The sequence below is a fragment of the Echinops telfairi genome, unplaced genomic scaffold (assembly GCF_000313985.2).
Source record: "Echinops telfairi isolate 266 unplaced genomic scaffold, ASM31398v2 ScPeMD7_7469;HRSCAF=8507_1, whole genome shotgun sequence".
Taxonomy (NCBI): domain Eukaryota; kingdom Metazoa; phylum Chordata; class Mammalia; order Afrosoricida; family Tenrecidae; genus Echinops; species Echinops telfairi.
Window position 1 is genome coordinate 99,281,415 of NW_022111373.1, and position 21,926 is coordinate 99,303,340.

General features: G+C 44.2%; 1 protein-coding gene and 1 pseudogene across 2 annotated transcripts in view; both read left to right on the forward strand.

The window, feature by feature from the left end:
* The window catches only part of ARL15 (ADP ribosylation factor like GTPase 15), a 501,286-nt gene that overhangs the window by 158,225 nt on the left and 321,135 nt on the right, over positions 1–21,926 (forward strand). For both annotated transcript variants that reach the window (XM_004703620.2, XM_045285123.1), the window contains one exon: positions 11,629–11,773. In XM_004703620.2, coding sequence (XP_004703677.1) covers positions 11,629–11,773 — 145 coding nt within the window. The remainder of the gene's footprint in view (positions 1–11,628; positions 11,774–21,926) is intronic.
* Positions 12,592–14,812, forward strand: LOC115873721 (annotated as a pseudogene).

Here is a 21,926-nt window from a genome sequence, read left to right on the forward strand (position 1 = left end):
TCTCCTCCTTCTGTAAGGGGATGTCCAGTGGCCTACAAATGGGCTTTGGGTATCCACTCCGTACCCCTCCCTCCCATTCACTATGATAAGATTTTTTCTTCTGATGATGCCTGATCCCTGATCCCTTCGACACCTCATGATCGCACAGGCTGGTGTGCTTCTTCCATGTGGGTTTTGTTGCTTCTGAGCTAGATGGCCGCTTTAAACTTTTAAGACCCCAGACGCTATATCTTTTGATAGCCGGTCACCATCAACTTTCCCCGCCACACTTGCCCCTGCACTCATTTGTCTTCAGCAATCATGTCATGGAGGTGATCACACAATGATAGGATTTTTTTTTCCTGATGGTCGTTGGTGACCCACAGGTTGAGAACCTGGCTTAGAAGATACGGCAGTTGAAGGGAAAACAAGCTATGGAAATATGAGCACAAGAACAGCCTGGAATTGGCTTCCTCCATGTACCCAGCCAGCCTGCAGTGTTGACTTAACAATAGTGATTTATCAGGGGAAGAAGGAGGGGAACACGTGGAGAACTGGAGAGCTGTGCACTCCATGGGAATGCCCACGTGGGACTCAGAGAGGCCAAAGCATTTGTGTGCAGAAAACTCCAGGCCAGGTTTTCTGCTAGCTCTCCCCCTGCCCACTGCCTTCACTCAGCCCCATCCTTCTTGGCCACTTTCTAAGAAGCTGGCATAATCCTTCACAATATGTCTATGGAATTGGGAGGAAAAAAAATATTGTCCTTCCTGTTTCATGTCTTTACATTGTATCGATGGCTGGCTGGTACAGTGAGCCCCAGGACCAAATGTACAGTTAATCTCATTTGGGGGCTACCCTGCAAGTGAACACTCTGTTTAGGGCAAATCCCATGGGAACTTGGAGCTAGGACCCCGTGGTGTCTCCATTGTGAAGGAGAGGCAGAGGGCACAGCTGGAAATCTCAGCTCCACCACTGAGCTTGCAGCAGTGGTATTCAAGCTACCTTCTCACTTAAGTGCTGGAGTGAATCTGAGAAACTGCCTCTCCACTGTTGGGATCAGCCTTATTTTTGTACCCCCACTCCTCCCAACGCCTTGCAGCGAGGACTGCAGCATGGTTTCGACCGAGGTTTGTTCATTTGACGATAATCTGTCCAGGGCTTTCAAAGATGGTTTTTGTAGAAGCAGACCACCACGTCTTCTGTCTGTGCCGTGTGACTGGTGGGTTCAAACCACAGACCTTTTGGTGAGCGGCTGAGCTCTTAACCGCTGCGCTACGAGAGCCCGGGAAACCTCGTGGCCCAGTTCAGCTCTAGCCTCAAGGGTGGAGCTATGAGTGGAAATCGACTCATCAGAAAAGAGTTATAACATATCGGAACAGAATCCAAGGTAGTGGGGCTAGTATTAATGTCAGGGGATAAAATAAGTACTAGGGACATTTTTGTTTGTTTGTTTTACTTTTTAAAAAAAATCATTTTCTTGGGGGCTCATACAACTCATCACAATCCATACATACATCAATTGTATAAAGCACATTTGTGCATTCGTTACCCTCATCATTCTCACATTTGCTCTCCATGTACACCGCTGACATCAGCTCCTCACTTCCCCCCTCCCTCCCCTCATGAACCCTTGATCATTTATAAATTATTATTTTGTCATTTAAGCTGGTAAGTTCGCATGGTTTTTTGTGGGGAGGGGGAGGCGAGATGACTGGTTTGCAGTGCTTCTTTCTTCAACTCTGATACAAGGTTTGTGGGTGTTGAAAGAGATCAGCTGATTGCCCCAAGTAGAGCTGCCTGCACCCACGTGTTCAGCTTTGGCTTGTGAAGTTTGACAGTAGTCGGAAAGGGCCTCTTTAATAAAACACACCTTTAAATAACTTTCTCAGATTCACTCCCGCTTTGAAAGTGAGAAGATGGCTTGAACTGCCGCTGCTGCCAGCTCAGCTGTGGATCTGAGACATCCAGCTGTGCCCTCTCTGCCTCTCTCATCACCAATAACAGACTTTGCAATCAGAAACTGTCTGACACGTGTGTTGATGTGTGAGGCGAGGTAGCACCCAGTTCACTGTACTGGCTCTTCAGCGCTAGACCATAGTAAACACGCGCCTTTGTCAGCCTTGGGAGCAATGTGACTTGAGGAAGCACAGGGATTACTGAGACAAGCCCACCCCACCCCCACCCACCTCCCATTGGAGGCTTTTGTCTTGGTCAGCCTAGACTCAGCAGGAGATTCATATTCAGAGAGAATTGATCTAACTGTTAGGTCAGACCAGTAATGTTTACATGCTGTTTTGCTAGGGCTTCTCTAGAAGGGGTCGGAGCCCAACATTGGGGAGCCCCTTACTGTTCTCACGCCACGTCATTTGGAAATCCCTTGTTTGCTAAAGCAAACTCAAGGATCACTTGTCTTTCATTTATCACCATCACTGATAGTTAGGGTATCCTTTAAGATCTTTAACCAAGTAAGCAATGCTTTTTAAAAAAATCTAAGATCTGAATTTTCTTTACCCATTGTGAAGAAGACTGATTGGTGGTCCTCCCAATTTAGCCTTCTTTTGTAAACACGATTCTCGATGATGACACATTTCGTAACCGCAGTGACGGTCACAGGAGCGCTGCACTGACCATTTTGTCTACAGCGCCTCATTAACGACCCCCAACAGTTCTCCTGGGGTGGTCCTGATTTTCTCGAATATAAAACGGAGACCTCAGGGAACATCGCTTCTCTAGGACAGGGTTCTGTCTTAAGCTGTCTTACTCAAAAAGCCGGACGTTCTTGGCAATAGTAGTGGGTGGTGTTTGCACAGCGTGATCAGTCTAATTGGCATCCCTCAATTGTGCACCTGAAAAATGCTGCATTGGCAAATGCTGTGTTATATTTTGCCACAAACAATATCTCCAGAGTTACTCGTGTAACCAATGGGTGGTAGCACATCAAAAACAGACTGATCCAGGTTCAGCTCCCTGCAGAGACTTTACATTTCTGCCCTAGGTAGACTGAATCCGAATCTACATTTTACCCAGATCCCTAGGTGAGTCTTAAGTCAAAATACACATTCCAATTCAGTATCCTTGAGAATGCAAATGCTCGGCAGGGGTTCAAACCAGAGCAAACCGGTTCACAGCCCCCCTGCAAATAGGACCCTGAAAACCTTGCAGACAGTCATGCCTGGGTTTTCCACTGCTGTTCTTGTTGGGTGATTTGTCCATATATTTGAAAAGATGCTTGAAAGTTAGATTGCCCCACCTATCTGGATCAAGTTAACAACTGCATCTTAAAAATAAGACACATTTATCCTCTCCTCTTTCCTTGAGTTCTTTGGTTTAGGTAAACAAAAACAAGACACTTTCTTTGTCCTTGCTATTCCCAACGTGAAGACCTGAGGTTTCCGATGGCTAGGAATATCTGTTTCTTGAATGAGAGTCCCCTTAATCTAAGGCCCTAACTTAAAAACCACAGTCTTGGTTCATGTGGAAATTCATGTACCCAGACTGGGGAATGCCCCTGCTGGGCCTGGGAGCCACGTGGGCCCCTGTCCGGTTCAGCGCAGGAGCACTCTCTTCATTCAGTTTCAGATTTTCTGCCCCCCTGCAAAACCGGGAGGCCAATGTCTATAGCTGCTAAGCATGAAATCCCCTGCTTCTGTTTGTTTCTTTTGTTGCCACAAGTTAATAGGGACAGAGACAGGAGACAGCCCAGAACAAAGCAGACATAATGGAGTATTTCACCCCAAAAAGGAATGTGGATTGAGAAATACAAAGGGTAAGACAAAGACAGACTTAGTGTCTTGAGGCAGTGTGAAGTATTGGCCAGAAGCCTTGGCCCTGGAACAATTCCTGGCCAAAGCCTTCACTCTGTGATCTCGGGTTCGCCCACATGGCCCAAAGGTTGGACCCGTCTTCTATAAAACCAAGTTATTATTTTTTCCACTTGCGTCTGATGGGGCCATGGGCTTTTTCACCTCAAGAAATGCATTGTCCCTGCAACATGGGGAGACTCCTCAGCTGGGGTGGGTCTGACATTTTTGAGGTATAACCTGCACATACATACGTTTTAAGGGGTAACCTGAAGACCCTGACCACAGAGATTTCTTCTCTTCTTGCCCTGCTTAGAAGCAGAAATCTCTCCAGCCAGTTTGGCCTTCTTCTTAATAGACAAGTCTGTACTTTCCAAAGGACAAGCAAGAGTTACGGGAGCAGGAAGCACACAGTGGCTTTCTGTTGACTGTGGAGAACCAGAGCCCCAAGACAGAGAAGCCAGCAGCCCTCCAGCCACCCTGGCCTTCCAACCCCCTCTTCGGCGCCTTTGACTGAAGTCAGCATGGCAAGAACCCTAAGGATACTGCGTCTCACCTGAATCCTCCAGCTGCACGAAAGGAACATGTTAGTCCCTTGATCCTGGAATGAAAGGCACTTTAACCAGAAACCTGGTGGCGCAAGGAAGGGAGGAATGCGAAGCCTTAACATCTTCTCCCACACAGGCAAACCTACTTAAGCGCCCTTTCATCTTTTCCAGGCCACAGAACCCCCCTGGCCCCGATCCTCTGATACCAGGCTTTGGAAATGACAGCCTCAGAGCAGATAGAAATTACAGCTCTGGAGATGCACAGGCTCTGGCATATTTTCTTATCTGTATGTTGCTTTCTGCACCTCTTACCTAAGTCTCCACCCACCATGTTAGATGAATACCTATTGTTCTGGTGACAGAGAAAATTAGCTGCTCTGAATCCAGACTTTCGGTTTTCAGATCAGGCTTCACTCGGTCAAGTTATTTAATGCTTCCGGTCTCTGCTTCCTCATTTTAAAACAAACAAGAATCAGAGCGTATTGATGGAATTGGGTTTGTCTGATGAGTAAATGAATGGACAACACATAACCCGCCCGCACAGTCGATCCTCAATTTTGCAGGGCTTCTGTATTGCAAATTCTCCTTGTTAAAATGAGCTGAAAGCCCCAAGCCAAGACAGTGCTGCTGACGTCACTTGCAGAGAGCAGGGACCAATTTGAGATGCCAGACAAGCACGTTCCCAGCGGAGATTGGACTAGGCATTGCCCTGCCGTCCTTGTCTTGCTTCTCGTATTGTAAACAAATGCCCTTTTCAGGGCCTGTGTGGTGCCGTTGTTTTCACAGTTTTCTGCTTTCTGTTCCTGGTCTTGCCGTTTAAAATGACCGCCGACCATAAGGAAGGGCTGCAGCACTGTCGAGTGTTCCCAAGGGCAGGAAGGCTGCATAGCCCTACAGAGAAAATACATGTGTGTGATAAGCTTCATTCAGGCATGAGTTCTAGTGTTAATGAAAGAACAATAACAGTGGGCCTTAAAAAGTTCGTGGAAAAATAGAATGAAAGGATAATGGAATTTTCCCACAGTATTTTTAAAGACCCTCTCGTACATATTATATGGGTGTCTTTGAACGGAAACACACATGAAACAGGGTTAAGTGTGAATCAGTTGACAAAAATGTTATGACTTGAGGCTTACAAGATCCCACCGTGTATTTCTCTGAGAAACAACTGCTCAGTATTCTCGAGTCCAGTGTGCAGGTTGACATTAAAGAAACAAGGCCATGAACTCGAATAACCGCAGTGTCCTGTATTTGGCGCTCAGTTATGTCAGCTGCCTTTGCCTTTACTTTTAAGTTATCAGGACACTGTATGTCCTCGGGTCTCCTCTGGAGTACACAGCACTCTTAACTCTCTAACACATATTAGGAGTATTTTCAAGAAAAACACCTATTTGGCTGATAAGCCCAATCCACAGCCATTGAGTCGATTTTGACTCATAGCAACCCTATAGAGAGTTTCTGAGGCTGGAAATCTTTATGGGAGCAAAAAGCCTCTTCTCTCTCCAGTGGAGAGGCTGGTGGGTTTGGATCTGTGGCCTTACAGCTAGCAGCCCAACACTTATTCCTTTCTTTGACTGATAGAAACTTGTAAAATATTTTATTTTAAACCAGAAGACTTCAAACATTTAAAACAAATAGAACAAATAGAACAAATTCACTGCCACCAACTCTTGAAGGACAGAAGAGAACAGTCCTTTTGGGGTGCCTGAGACTAAGTCGTTACAGAAGTGGACTGCCTCATCTTTCTCCCGAGGAGCAGTTGGTGGATCTGAACTGCTGACCCTGTGGTGAGCAGCTCAGTGTATCACCCAGAGTTTTATATGGAATATTTAGGTTCTTATTATTTTTTTTCATTGTACACATTTCATGTTAGAAAGCACTTTTGGAAATTAGTTTCCAAAAACTTTTTTCCCCTCTCATTATAAAAGCTGCTAAGGATCATAATCAACAGCTGCCTGCTTTTGGTTTTGAAACCAATCCACCTAAGAAATAGAACAACCAAACGTCGTGGGCTAGCTTTCTCTTGCTTTTAGGCTCACTGATTTTTTTTGTTTGTTTGTTTTGTTTTCAATCTAATTCATGTAGATTGAGTGCTGTGCCAAAGCCCACCCAAGGGGCACACATAGAACACCAACCCTGGTTGTCTGTCAGAAGACGACCTTGCATTTTGTCTGGCGAGACCCCCAATTCAATGAGGAGACAGTGCAGGGCTCAGGCAGTGACTGTGTGACGGCGGGGGGAAAGTCCAGAAGCTGACTGCAGAAAAATTTCCAGTAACTATGCAGAGCTTCAGTCAAATTGAAATCATGCTCAGAATAAAATCATGTATTCATGATGAAAAACAGAGCATCAATTGAAACAAATGCCATGTCCCAGCAGTCTGGGAATGTAGCGAGTCAGGATCGTAGGGAATTCTGGCAGTGCGCAGGCCGGTGCCAGGGAGGGAGGCTTTGGAGGCAGCCCCTGGAGAGGGCCGTGCAGTTGCAAATGTCTCTGCGCCTTCATGATGCTGCCTGACTGCCCTCAGTAGCTGTGAGACTGAGCATTTTGAACCAATAAACAGGATCAAAAATGAATATGTTTGGGGCTCTGTGCGTATAGTTCTATCATCTAATAAATCGTCTATGTAGGAGGGGAAAAACAAAACAATCAACCCCCTTTCCCCCAAAACCTGTGGTACCTTGCTAACTCAGTGCTGGAAGTATGTGTGAAGGACAAGGAGTGGAAGCAAAAGGATTCGTAGACTGCGGGAACTGGGGACGGCCCCCTAGAAGAGGTGGCATTTCAGGCCAAACCTGCCATGGGAATTCCTCCAGTAGGAAAGGCTAGAGGGGGCCAGGTGACACAGAGCCACCAGTGCTCAGGGTGCGCTCTTGGGAGGGCACGTGGAGTCTGAGGAAGGTGGAAAGGTGGAGGGGTATTCGGGATACACATTGAAGTGTTTTCGAGCTTTGCAGGTCAAATTGCCCAAGTCCCTAGATTGGCCACATGCCTGGCACTAGGTGATCTTGCTGCCTTAGTGACTGGCTACAACACGCAATGGCAAACCCTCGTTTTTTTGTTTTGTTTTTTTAATCCAAGCAGTTTTATCCTTTGCAGCTTCTTTACATTTATAGAACGTGGGGTGAATCTCCCTCTCAAAAAGCTAAAAGCCGTACGTGAAAGCTCACTGAGGTTTTAAAGAAATATCATTAGCTGACATTACGTGACTCGGTCAACGTCTGCGGCACAGGCAGGGCGGCTGTGGATGAGGGCGATCTCTGTTGATGAGGGCGATCCCTGCCTTCTCCCCAGACCCCAGGGGCGCACTGCTTTCTCACAGGGACTGTCGGTGGGAGCTGGTGGATGCACGCTCCGGGAAAACATCCTGTGTCCCGACATAATAGCACAGACACACTGGGCCCTTTTAAACCGAGCAAGTCATCGCTGACACTATGTAAAGGGCCTGTGAACTGAAGCCGTCTAGGCAACGGAGACCATGACCTTGGTTGCACCCCCTAGAGGGTGTCGTTACAATGCTGGCTGGCCCGGCTCTCTGTTCCCTCTTGCAAGTGGGGGCCAAGGGTTGTGTGTCTGTAATGTGTGGGGTTGAACTGGGATCACACGAGCAGGTGGAGACAGCTGTGGGCTGATGGAAGGGGAAATGCCCCCTCCTGGGCAACGGGAAGGGCTGCTGATCCCAGTCCAAGGGAACGAACTAGCGTTCTAGAGACCTTTGGGAAACAGGTGTCGTGGGCACAGCTACTTACCCAGGATTGGCGTGCCTTTTTTAGCAGCAGAATGCATTGAACAGACACCCTGCAGTACCTTCCCGAAGAAGGGAATCGGTAGACAGTGTCAAAATGCTACTGGTTAATCGTGGGGAAAACTGAAGGCTGGCTAGGTTTATGGGACTTGAAGAGAGTTATACAATGCGTTAGTGTCTGGCCTGGGAATGAAGTCTGAGTTTGCCGCTTGCTGTCAGGACTGCCGACAGCATTGTGTTTAGCATTGTACAATGCTGAAAGGGGCTTACTCTCAACAATGCAGGAACTGCTTTAGGAGACAAACACAATGAACTTGGGTACAGTATAGTCTAGAGGCCCAAATGAGTAATTTTAAGTAAATTGACTATGAGGTCCAAGACTTCATCGCATTTGGAAAGGGAAAGCAAAGAATCTGTACAGTTTTTAAGCACTGACTTGGAAAACGCGGACATTCCATCTTTTAAGCATATTCTTAAAAATTGCAGTTAGGTGGCTCAAACTCTGACAGGATGATGTATTTATCTCGGATTCTGCCTTCTAACAATTGTCCATCTAGCCCTCTGTGTTTTAGGAGTCGGCACACCTGATTTTCACAGCCTGTTGTTTTGGAGGGAGTCTTTTGTTTTATTCAAAATTAGTTGAAGTTCTTCCAGGAGAGCTGGCAATACAGAGCCTGGAATTCAAGGAAGAGGTTAGGAGGGAGTGGTCTGGTTGGGTGTCGGCCACCTACTCCAGTGTCCAAAGTGGGTGATACCGCGCCCTGGAGAAGTGCTAGAAGGAACCAGGAGGGTTGCAAAAGCAGATGTCTACATTTATCCCGGATTATGGACCACAGTACAAAAGTTTGTAATTGCCAGTGGAGAGCTAAGCAATATTTTTTTTTTTCCTGTTAAGGGGGCAGTAGGCCAAAGAAGCATGGGAACCTATAATCTCTGTGGTTAAAACCATCAGAGTAGAGATGGCATTTGGGGAGAGAATCTAGAGGCAGTGGAGAACAAAAGAATGGAATGGAATGACCACTCATATATTAATAGGTGATAGGGCTCCTAATTCAGCTGTAAAGTTTATGAAGGAACCCTGGTGGCCTAGTGGTTACGCGTTGGGCTAACTACAAGGTCAGCAATTTGAAACTACCAGCTGCCCCTCTGGAGAAAATTGAGGCTCTCGATGAAATTTTGGGACTTTTGTAAAAATACATGTCCGCCAGGAAGTTAGCATCTTTTCTCTTTATATATATATATAATTTAGACAGTCCCATAAAATGTCATTTTGAGTTTAAGGTTAACACAGTTCTCTGGACCCGCATCATTGGGCCAGTCCCCCTGCGGGGCAGGAGACAGTCCTGGGAATTCTGGCGGGGGAGCCGAGGGACATGGAGGTCCCCAGAACAAGAACGGGGTGCCATCAAGGACTAAAGCCATCCAGGGAGAGAGGGACTGTGGATCAGGGTGGTTGCCGGCCAATCTTGTACCAGACTGTGTTCTCTCCCAGCTGTTAGGACCTGCTAGCCAGTGCCTGTTGTTGAGAAAATAAAACTTGGGGAAACGCTCATCAGGCACCGGAGAGACTGGTTTTGTCCTAGATAAGAAAAAGGCTGCAGAGGGGCAGGCAGCCTCAGCCGGTCTCTGTGCGGGTCCTGGATGTGATGTGTTAGCATCTAGAATGTATAATTTTGGTTCTGAGTGTTGTAGGAGAAGGCCACAGAACAGCTACTAATAGGATGAAGGAGTAGGTGGAGTTGCCATATGAAGGCACGTTAAAATAATTAGGACTCGTTGGGCTTGAAAAGACTGAGAGGAAATATGACTAGAGTTAATAAATCCGTGAAGAATATGGATTAGACGATCATAGAGTTGTTAGCCAGGACTTCTGAAAACAACTGAGGAAAATCTAATTGAGGACCAAAAAAGGCCCTCTCCTCCTGAGAAAGGAGATCCTGCAGATTAAATCCCTTTGAGGGAGCGGTGGGGGGAACTGGAGTAACTTGTGGCACTGAAACGACTAAGTGAAGGGTTTCTCTTATTGTGGCTTGGTTTTCTTGAAGCCCAGGGGCCCCACGCAGACAGCACAGAGCTCCAGCTTCCGTTAGCCTGGGCACTTGGGTTTTTCTTAAGTCAGTGGTTCTCAACCTTCCTAATGACATGACCCTTTAATACATTTCTTCATGTTGTGGTGACCCCCCCAACCATAAGATTATTTTCATTGCTACTTCATAATCGTCATTTTGCTGTGTTACGAATCAGGCGACCCTTGTGAGAGGGGTTAAGAATCTCTGTCTTAGGTGAGATGTAAATATCATTCATTCTTCATTCAACAGTTATTGAGAATAAACTCTATGCTAGGTTCCCCACTAGGATCTGGAGATTCTATGATGAAGCTAGACAGACATGAACTCCGCAGGCTGGTGGCGAATAAGAAACTAATTCTAAGTGCTGAGTTCACACAAGTTCCGAGAGAAGCTGCACAGAAGTGCTAACCTTGGTCTCAGGATCAGAGCCCTGGAGAAGGGTGCTTCAGCTGAGAGCTGATGAGAGGTTGGGTAAGCCAAGAGCTGGAGGAAGAGGAAACTGCATATGCACAAATGTCTTGAGGTGGGAGAGGGTCAGTGTGGCTGGAGTGTGGGGGTAGAGAGGGACAAAATGTGGGAGAGTGATGGGAGATAAGGCTGGAGAGAGCAGTGGAGATCGTGGATGGCCTATAATCTCATGATGAGGGTTTGGCCCAAGAGCAGTGGTACGTCCTGAGGGAACCGAAGCAGAGAAGTGCAGATGCCTCTTTTATAGGTGGTCACAGTGGCTGCAGTGTGGGGAATAGAGAAGGAGAAAACAAGTGTCCTGGGGCCAGTTGGGAGAATGTGACGTTGTCTAGGTCAGGGTAGTTGGGGTTGGAGAGAGAGACAGGGTCTATAGCTACTGCACAGAGGGCATGGCCCAGGCTTGTTGGCTGACTGGGTCTGAAAGGAGAGAGAAAGAAATGACGGAGCTTGATTTATTAGACCACGACAGCCAATATGACCTCAGATTTTATCCCAGTGAGCAGAATCTCTTCTCTTATGATCTCTATACGTCCCAGAAGTTTCTTCCTTTATAGCATAGTCTCCCCCCACACCCCACTTCTCTGGTTGAGTTGCATTTTATTCGTTTGCCTTATTTAGTCATTTTGAACGTGGAACGCATCACTTTTTCTTTGAGCCTTAAGGTGTCCTGAGACTTTAGGGGAGAGCAGGCCGGTTGCTTTGCAGCACGCTTCTCACGATGCTTTTGTCGGATGCTTCCTCTTCCGTAGGTTCAGCCGTGCGTTTTTGAGTAGGGTGGCTCCCTGACAGCACCCCTAGCTGCGTGTCCGACTCAGTATGTGTTACATACCTGGAGTGGATCACCCCAATCACTTGGCTCAGGGGGTTCACGTCCTCCAGGAAGTCAGCATCTTTTCTCTTTATACTTTGTAAGGCATCTAGCGACTGACTACATATATTCCAATCATTCTAAATGTTCCTACGTTGTTGCTTCCACAGCCTCCTTCAAACGGCTTGGTTTTGCTTTTGTTTCTCGACAGTGTTTTAGAGCACTCTGCTGCAAGGGTCCACCACCTGCACGACCAGAGTATGACCTGGTTTGCATAGGCCTCACGGGGTCCGGCAAGACCAGCCTGCTGTCAAAGCTGTGCAGCGAAAGTCCCGACAGCGTAGTGTCGACGACAGGTGGGTACTGTGCCAGGCGCCTGTCCCTGTCTCTTTCTCGTCCCCAAGAGGGTCTCGTGTCTTATGCTGTTCGGGTGATTTCTGACCTCCTTCCGTGTCCCTCCTTCCACCCCGTATCCTTCCCTCTCCACCTATTTTTGGTGTCAATCGTTTGTTGTTGTTTTTTAATTGTTGTAAAATTGTATTTTCAATACCATATTTTCTTTTAGTCACCATAGTTTATTTTTATTCCAAATAGCATATTTTGTTTGAAACAAAAGACATTCCAAGATGGTAGAGTAGCATGGAGTTGTTGCCTTCCATATCTTCCTATTTCAGTGCCCCTAAGGACATCCATCTCAGAAAACGGTGAAAACTCACCACGTCTGTGTTGCCGTGACAGAATGGGTCCGTCCCAGGCCCATGCAGTGACCTTGTTTTTTGACGTGTCACTCTAGCATGCTTTAGCTGGTCTCGTGCTTTCTGCACAGGACCAGCGGTAGAGCCCTCATCTTCTTCTTCTCGCCGGCATTGTGCCCGTGGCTGGCAAAGGAAGGTCAGTCTCAAGCAAACATTTTCGTTCAGGTAGAGATTTGTTCCTCTGTGAACATTTGGCAATACCTGGAGACATTTTAGTTATCACAACCAGGGGGAAAATTACTAACTTACTGCCAAAATTCTACAATGCCCAAGACAGCCTGCTCAACAGGAACTGATTTCGCCCAAAATGTCACTAGTTGTGAAATGCTGGTATGGGCCTTTTGCCCTCAAATACTTAGTCTTTTTCTTCCAGGATTGAAGCGGGCAAGCAGAGAACAAGTTAGAGAAAATAAGGTAGAATGGTTGTAGGTGGTAAACAGAGCCTCCATGGCAAGGCAGGGAATGAAGAAGGGGTGGGGTAAGATATCGTCTGGGGAAATTGAAAAGAATTACAGAAAACAAAAATTTGTAGTGCCCAACAAGATAAAATTCACAAGATCTGGGATTCAACCAAGGATTCTAGGCATGTGGAAGAGGCAAGAGAACATGATTGCATAATGAGGAGATTAATAAAGCAATCAACACTGATTTAGAACTGACAAAACTTCTGGAATAAACAGAGAAATTCATTAAAACAATTTTTATAACTGTAACTGGAGTCTATATAGTCAAACAGCTGAGTAGAGACATGGAAGTTATTTTGTAAAAAAAAAAGATTGCCATGAATCTGCTAGATGTGAACATGACAGTCTCTGAATTGATATACATATGCACTGATGGGATTAATGACGAATTAAACATTGCAAAAGAAAGATTCATGGATACCGGGGATGAAGATGTTCATTTCATGATGGTGAAGGGATGAGTCATTTAAGAGTACATAGCAACCTCAAGCATTTATGTCCCTTATAGCTGACCCACCAAATAGATGAAGCAAAAACTGGTAGAACAACATGGAGAAATAGAGGAACCAGCAATTATAGTCAGAAATGTCAATAACATCTCTCATTAATTGATAGAATAAGTAAAAAGAAGGTCAGCAAGGCTGTAGAATTAAACAACACTATCAACCAACCTGTCTGATTGACATTCATAGAGCTCTCTACCCGACAATAACAGAGCACATTCTTAGAAAGTGCGCATGGAATGTTGACCAAGGCAGACCATCTTGTATGACAAAAAAGACAGGCTGGTAAATTTAAAAGGACTCAAGTATGTTCTAAGTATGTTCTGAGACCACGATGGAATTCATTTATAAATTAGTATCAGAAAGATCTCTGATAAACATTAAATAAATACTGTTTCTTCCCCCACGAAAAAAGAAAGTTCTCTGGAAAAATCTCTAAGTGTCTGGAAACTAAAGTATATACTTCCACATACCCCATGGAACCAAGGATATTATCATAAAGTATTTTTTTAACAGCTAACTGACTTTAATATTCTAGGTTAAAAGCACTACTTTAGGCGCTCTGTTTGCCCTCCGTGTCTCAGGTGCATTCTTAAGGAACTGAGAACTTAAATCTTCCAAAATGTCCCACCCCGCCTCCTACCCCAGCTCCTGCAACACAAATGCCCAACACCTCGGGCTTGTGGGTTTCAGTCCATACAGCCATCTCACCTCCACTGATTACAGGCTGGGAGCGAACCTCTGACATTATGATTCCCAAAGCCCAAAGGCACCAGGCAAGCTGCGGATGTCCAACAGCAGAAAAGTCAGGGCTTCCACCCCTGACCTAAAGTTGTGAGAGATCGGTACGATTATTGGGGGCATGTGGCGAGATCTCATGGACGAAGAAAAAGGCAAATAGTTAAATGAGTACGAAGCAGAAATGATCGAGAACAACGAATCTATGAAGGCCTGGCATCCATTGATGCAGAAAGCCGCGCGGAAGCCACTTCAGAGGAGCAGAGTCCACAGAGATGGCCTCGCCTGGAGGAAGAAAACCTTCCCTGAGCATTCAGCCTGCTGAAGACCCCGATGATGAGGATGATGGCTTTTCAGGGAAGCATAGCGCTACCACCCGTTGCATCAGGGGAATCCTCTGAGAGCGTGGTCATGAGAGCTGGACTGCAGGTCCTCAGACGACAGGCCCAGCCCTTCTTGGGCTCATCAGAGAAAGCTTGAAGCTGAACTTCGTCCATTAGAGGAGCGACACCAGGGGAACAAAAGAGGAAATTCCTGGGAAGCACAGATTCGCTTAACAAGGAGCCAAAAAGGCTGTGCGATGCGAAGGTCGAAGTGCACGTGGGCAGGCTGGCAGGAGGCAGGAGAAAGGGGGACCAGCCCAGAGCCGGCGCGGCGCGGCGCGAGCAGTGTTGTCCCCCCGGAAGAAGCAGTGGTGAAGCGAACAAGGCTGAGGAGAAGAAGGTAGGCAAGAACATGCCGGTGGGGACAGGGAGACCCGTCTGGAGGAGCCCGCAGAAAGCCCACAGATGGGGAGGATGAGTAGAGCAGGCAGGAGGGCGAGGACCGTCCGGCAGAGTGGGGACCAGGGACAGAAACACCGGCCCGAGAGCATCAGCCCAAGGGCGGAGGGGCTCCCAACAGAGCCCGTACTCAAAGATGAGAAAAGAGACTAAATGTTGCCTTGTTCTGTGTTTCCAATACCTTTTTTTAATGAAATAATGTGGTGGTTTTGTTTTTTTTTCAGTTTAAAAATAGAACACTACTTCAGAGAAAACTTGTTATGTATCGTTCAATTTGATAAGCCTTTTATACACTAGGACCTTTCATCTCGATTATGGCTCAGTCTGTGCTGTTTAATTCGAGCAACGTAAACACTTTAATTACATAATGTGGACTCCCTAATGCCCTTTGGCAATTCAAACTTCCCATCTAGCAATAGTCAACTATGACTTGGTTTCCCAGAATTACCTGCGATATTTTCTCATTTTTCCTTAGCCTCACATACATAAAGTATCTTGAGCTGAGTGAAAAGGAAAACATCTCAGAATTTGCAGAGATTTATAGCACTGAATCTCAGAGATTTATAACACTGAATGCTTGATTAGAAAAGAAGAGCCTCGATTGCACGACACCAACTTCCACTGGAGGATCAGAGAAACCAAAGTAACAAAAAAGCCAATAACAGGATCAAAGTCAAAATAAACAAAGCGGAATCTGAAAAATAGCGACAATTCCTGGAAACCCAAAGCTGCTTCTTTGGAAACGAAATGTCTGTAAACAAATGAATGGACAAAAGTGTGTTATATACCCTCACACATGCAGTGGAACATTACTCAACCACAAAGAGAAACGAACTCCGTGCTACAACATGGCTAAACTTTGAAAACAGTATGCTAAGCGAGGTAAATCAAAAGGACAGACGGTGTATGATTTAACTTATATGGAATATCAAAAAATAGGCAAATTTTTAGAGACCAAAGTTTATTAGTAGTTATCAACAGCAAGGGGGACAGAGATTCACTGTTTAGGAAACACAGAGTTTCTGTTTATAGTGATGGGAAATTTGGCAGTGAATATTGGTGATGGATACATAACATTAATGTGGTTGATGTTACTAAATTTTATGCATGAAAAATGTTGGCAAATACTATATTTTGTAAGCAGTAAAAGAACTTAATTCCTTAGGAAGATCAATAAAATTGATAAAACTCTAGCCAAAGTGATCAGGGAGAAATGAAAGCAGAAACAAATGACCAATATCAAGAATGTGAAAGAAGACAAATAATAATCCTCTAAGTATCTTAAAAATAAGACAATATTAGGAACAACTTTATGCCAATAAATTAAATAACTTTGATGAGAGGGACAAATATCTTGAAAGGTCTAAACTGCCAAACCTCACTCAAGAATTATAGACTACAGGATAGACTTATATCCATTAAAGACATTGATGTTGTACTTAAAAGCCTTAGCCACTAACACCTATTAAAGAAATTAAACTGTCCTTCAAAACCTTTCAAAGAAAAGCTCCAAGTACATATGGCTTCACAGGCTAGATTTTTATTAAAATTTTTTCTAGGATCCTAAAATCATTAAGACAGTAATCTCAGATATATCTAATATTTTTCAGAAAATTTAAGAGCAAGGAACAGTTCCCAATACTTCCTTTACAACAAGCGTCATCTTGATAGTCAAACTAGATAAAGATATTACAAGAGAACTGTGTACCAATAGCTCATGTATATATGTCCAAGAGTTCTAGATCAAAAAAATCCATCAAATGAAACCCAACAATATATTAATAGGATCCCTGGTGGCATAGTGGGTTATGCGTTGGGTGCTCACTACAGGTTCATCAGTTCAAAATTAACAGCTGCTGTAAGGGAGATTGAGGAAGCTTTCTTTTCCTATGAAGAGTTGCAGACTCAAAACCCCACAGGGGCAAGTTCTACCCTGATAATATATTATGACGAAGGAATTTCATACTAAGAATGCTGAGTTGATGTAATGGTGTTATTGTGGCCATCATCCCCAAATGTCTTTCTCAAATCTGTAATTAGTTAAGAATCTTGATGGTGAAATCATCTGGATTAGGGTATAGACCCTAATTCCAGTAACTGCTGCCCTTTTGAGAGGCACAGAGACATACTGAGAAAGGAAGCCCTGATAGTTCTAGAGATCTGAACACCGACTTTGACCAAGAGTATGGATATTGTTGTTCCTAAGAACTGAGTCAGGTAATGGTGGACAGTAGTTAGCCAACTCCTGAATTCATTTGTGTAGATAAGCAAATTCTCTGAGTGGATGAAAGTGCAGAAGACTAGATCTATAAACAAATATGACTTTCTGCTGGGAAATTCCTAAGAGATTATTGTGAAACAGTTGTCTAATAGCATTATGCGGAAGCACTGCAGTAGTAGGGAGAGCTCCATTTTTCACGTTAGAGGTAGGGACATTTGGGAATAAGGAGAAAGCTTTAACAAAGCTGAGGTTCTACATAAGTCCATGAAAAAACTCAGTAAAGAAAGTATTAGGTCTGAGGTAGGCAACAGAGGCATGAAGAAAGGAAGTAGAAAAGACGACTGAGGTGACTATTGGTTGAGTTTGTGTGGTTATTATAGCTAGTCAAGAGCTCAGAGAAATAAATTAATGATAGTTGGTGGGAGACAGGAAACAGAAAGAGCCAAGCAGGCCAACTCTAGTTACCATTGACCAACAGAAACACTCTAAAACTGAGAGAAGGGCTGAAAAGTGAGTTTGAGGTGAGTTTGCTGCATATCACCCTGGCACAGGGTTTGTGTTTTGGTTCATAACATGTGTGTGCATGTGCACATACATACATATGTACGAGAAGGCTTTAAAAAGTTTGTGGGGGAAATTCCATTTCATTTGATTTCACTTGTCTACAAACTTTTTGAAGCATCCCTCATACTTGAAGAAGAGGCAAAGAGGTAGGAAAAATAAATGAGGTAAAACCAAACAACAATAAATGAAGGATGTGCAATTATGGTTAGATGTTATAGACAGCTCGGCTGTGCCCGATCCACTCAGGCAGCCATACCTGCATGTGCCATTCACTGTGGGTGAAAGGTGGCGGGGGGAGGGGGCAGCTGGAGAAGGAGGGCTGAGGATTACATACCAAGGTAAAGATCAAGTGTTTGTAAAATTTTAGACTTAACTGGAGACTAATTTTAGCAAGGCAAATGCCAAAGGAAAACTATTACTTTAAGATGGTTGCATCAGATATCATAAATAAGAATTTAAGGCTATATCACTTGAATCCAATCAAGTTTTTTGAATAGCATTAAGAATTTAATAATGTAAGTAAGCTTTTAACCTTTTTAAAATACTAAACAAGTAAAAATAAAAATTCAACTTTACTAGGTGATAAACCAAACCAAACCAAACCAAACAAAACACCCAAAACGCCACAAACTCACTGCTATTGAGTCGATGGCAGCTCAGAGGGACCCCATAGGACAGGACAGGGTATAGAAAGGGCCCATGGTCACTTTACCGGTGTAGAGACCTGTATTTCTCCCCTGGTGGTTTCAAACTGCTGACCTTGCAGATGGCAGCCCAGTATGTAACCACTGTGCCACCAGGGCTCCTTAGAGGATAAACAGGAAGTTATTAATTCTATACTTAAAAAATGATCACATATTTTTCTTTTGAGAGAAGACCTACTGCTGGTAAGATTGCCAAGATAGCTGGTAGGGGAATTCACATGCTTTTGGTGACATGGTAATTAGTATGGTTCTTTTCTTGGATTGAAATTATTCAGATAAATATATTAGCTATCAAAAGTCGCCAAAATATTCACACCCCTTGACTTAACAGTCATGCCTCTAAGAATTTATTTTAGCAAGCAATTTGAAAGAAACCATACGCACAAAGAGATTCATTACCACATTCTGTAAAATCTCAAAAACATTGACACAGTTTAAGCTTCCTACAGCGAGAGACTTCATGACATGCTGTCAGGAGAGACTAGTTCCTAGACAAGCACACCACGCTCGAGACAGCAGCAGGTCGGTGAAAAAGAGGAAGACCTTCACCAAGGGAGATTGACAAAGTGGCTCCGACGTAACCACGGTTGAGGTGGTGCAGGGCCAGGCACTGGTCCTTTCTGTTGCTCATGGGACGGTTATGATCAGCACGGAACTGAACCAGAGAATTGAACCAGGGGCGGCAGCAAGAGTTTATCATCTAATCAAAATGGCTATAGGCTGGAGAATATGCACAAACTGAGGGAAAAAAGAAGGAAAATTATGTTTGTATTTAAAATCAGGCTATGCAATACTGTGCATTTGAATAAAAACTAGAAAAGAATAGACAAAAATAAAAATGCACTTTGTTGGATGGCAGAAGTATAGATGACTTTTAAAAAATATGTATTTTTTAAAAATTATCTCAGGACAGTAGCTTTGGGGAACGGCCACCTTCTCCTTCAGAGAGTCTACTGTTCATGAGAATTTGCACTTCACCCCCTTTGGCCATCATTCTAATATTAGTGTCCAGTAATGATAGCAGAGCACCATCCAGTTCTAGTCTCGTTGCAAAGGACACAGTGAAACATGGAGGAAATTCACCCTGTGTTCACAATCCTACTCCTTTTCTTGGCTCTCCTTTCTCTGTTGCTGTAGGTCAATAGAGAACAATGTTTGCTCCTTGGAGGAGTGATGGCAAGCTTTTAAGATTCCAGGTACTGGGCAGCGAATATCCATGTGAAATCATCTTAAATTCAAGAACTTTTTATTTAGCTTACCTAGGAAGAGGTCTGCCTTGAACATTCTACTGCTTTGAGAACTATCGGTGTGGGGTACATTGACAACAGCAACTTCAAAGATCGGTCAGGAACTGTAGGGGATGGTGAGTGTGTGTTCAGGAGGGAATACTCCGAAAAGGAGGGTGAGGATGGCTCTGGAGTTTGAGGAATGGCAGCAATGGCACGGAATTGAACACGCAGAAGCTGGGTGATCGGTGTGTTTTGCTGTGCCATTCTTAATAAAAGCAAGAAAAGAGATTTAAGTTAGGGGGGAAAGCCAATTAAACATGAAGTATTTGTTGGAAAAGTTTTGGAGGGTGGAAAAGAGAAACTACCTTATAAATTGGTTTCTTAAAATAAAAGCATATCACAAGAAGATTATCCATCCAATTTCCACAAGGCAAGAATGTCTGTCTTTTTCCAGAAAGAAAGAGAATCCAAACTTTACTGGATTGTTAGACCACAGCAATCTTTCACACTTGACATTATATTAAAAGGATACTGAAATTGTCACACATCCAAAGGCCAAGAAACCCTCGAGGGAACAGGACCAGCTCATCCGGAAAGGGAAAAAAACCAGGGAAGCTAGCATCTTGATCTAGAAACAAGAATGGACACTGTCCAGAGCGCGCTCCTCGACTGCATGTGCATAAGGAATCTGTTGATAAGGGGAATGTAAAACTAAAGCTGACACGAACCCCCCATTTTCTTCTTCAGCCAGAGGAGTGGACACGCAAGGCTTCGGATAATATATTGATGCAGCTTGGAGAACAACTTACAGAAAACTAAGCACTTGGAACAGAAAAGGGCTGAAATGGTCTCCTAGGGATATATGAGGGACATCAAAAAGTTCATGGAAAAACATTCCACTTTTCCAATTTGAATTTTCCATAAACTTTTTTTTTTGAGTCAGAAAAGAATTAAGTGGCAATCTTGATTTGAGTTCCAAAAGTTGTCCTAATTCTTTTTATTTATTTTTTAAAGATCACTTTTATTGGGGGCTCTTACAACAATTCATATATCAGTTGTATCAAGCATATTTGTACAGATGTTGCCACACTTTTTGAAGCCCGCTCCTACATTACTCTAGTTGACAAACTCTCAAGTCGTCTGTCTCTCCCTTAAAGTAGAAACAGATCACGTTAATGTGAGCGAAACTTAGAAAAAGTTCGTGTAACTGTGAATGAGACGCTCAACTGACTTTATTATATGCATATGTGTGAACGAGAGAAAGACATTAGAACGTCAAATGTTGGTCTCTGCTCAAGGATTGTGTTTTATAAATGGCAGTAGATGAAATCTCTTTTTACTATGTTGAAATCGCCTTTGGAAGAATTTCGCTGGAGTATTGTCCAAACTTCCCCAAACTGCCATTGCATAAATCATGCCCTGGGTCCAGGTCAAGGCCAACAAATCTGGGGAATGTTGTTCCTTTTAGCAGTTCCTTAAGGTGACCCCAAATTTCAGAGGCACACACCACGTGCCTGTGTGTGTGCATGTCGAATGGTGTGTGCATGTGCTCGGGTGTGTGTATGTGCACATGTGTGCGTGCACACGTGCCTAGGGGAAAGGGGTGCTGGTCCAAGTAAAATACTCATGTTTTCCACACTATGAGTAAAAATAGACTAGCCTCACTCCCTGAACTGATTGTTACAATTCCATGAAGGCTTTTCCTGCATGAAAAATTTCAAATCCATCTCCCCCGTATCATCAGTTTTTGTTGGATTTACAGACTGAAAAACAAAGACTAAAAGACTGCACACAATGATTTCCCCAAAGATTTACTAACTCATACAGTTGTTGAGAGTTGTGGGTTTAGACCTCAAGGGAGATTTCAGTCTTGGGTTTGGGTTTAATGTAGCTGTAGTAGGCCAGAAAAAAGTGACTGAACAACTTAGACTTTAGCCATCAGGTTGTTTGAATGGAGCTTGGGGAGACCTACCAACTAGGCCTTCAGCCAAGTACTAAACCCATCGATAATCTACTCAGTTGTTATTGTTGTTTCTATCTTTTTCAAATCTCATAATGGGCAAGGGTAAATAAAATAAAATTTTAAAAAAGACCGGTTCAATCTATAAGCAAGAGCCCTGATGAAGTAGTGGTTACCTGCTTGCCAACTACTAAGAGGTCAGCAGTTCGGAACCACCAGCCACTCCATAGGAGAAAGATGAGGCTTTCTCTTCTCGTAAAAAAATTGCAGTCTTGGAAATTCACAGAGGCAGTTACCCTGCCATATAGGGTGGCCTTGATTCAAAATCAACTAGATGACAGGTTTTGTTCAAGGCTGTAAGCTCAGTCTGACTCATAAGACAGTGCTCTTGTCCTTCCAGAGAGGTGAGAGCTCCCTTACTTTAAGAGAAGCAACCAAGGAGCCCTGCTTGTGCCGGTAGGTGCTTTGCTGTGAACTCAGAGGTTGACGTCTGAACCCACCCAACAACTGCCCGAGTACAGACTATAGCCAAGAAAGCCCAATGGGGCAATAGGCATCAAAAACTGTAAGTAACAATAGCAAGAAGAGC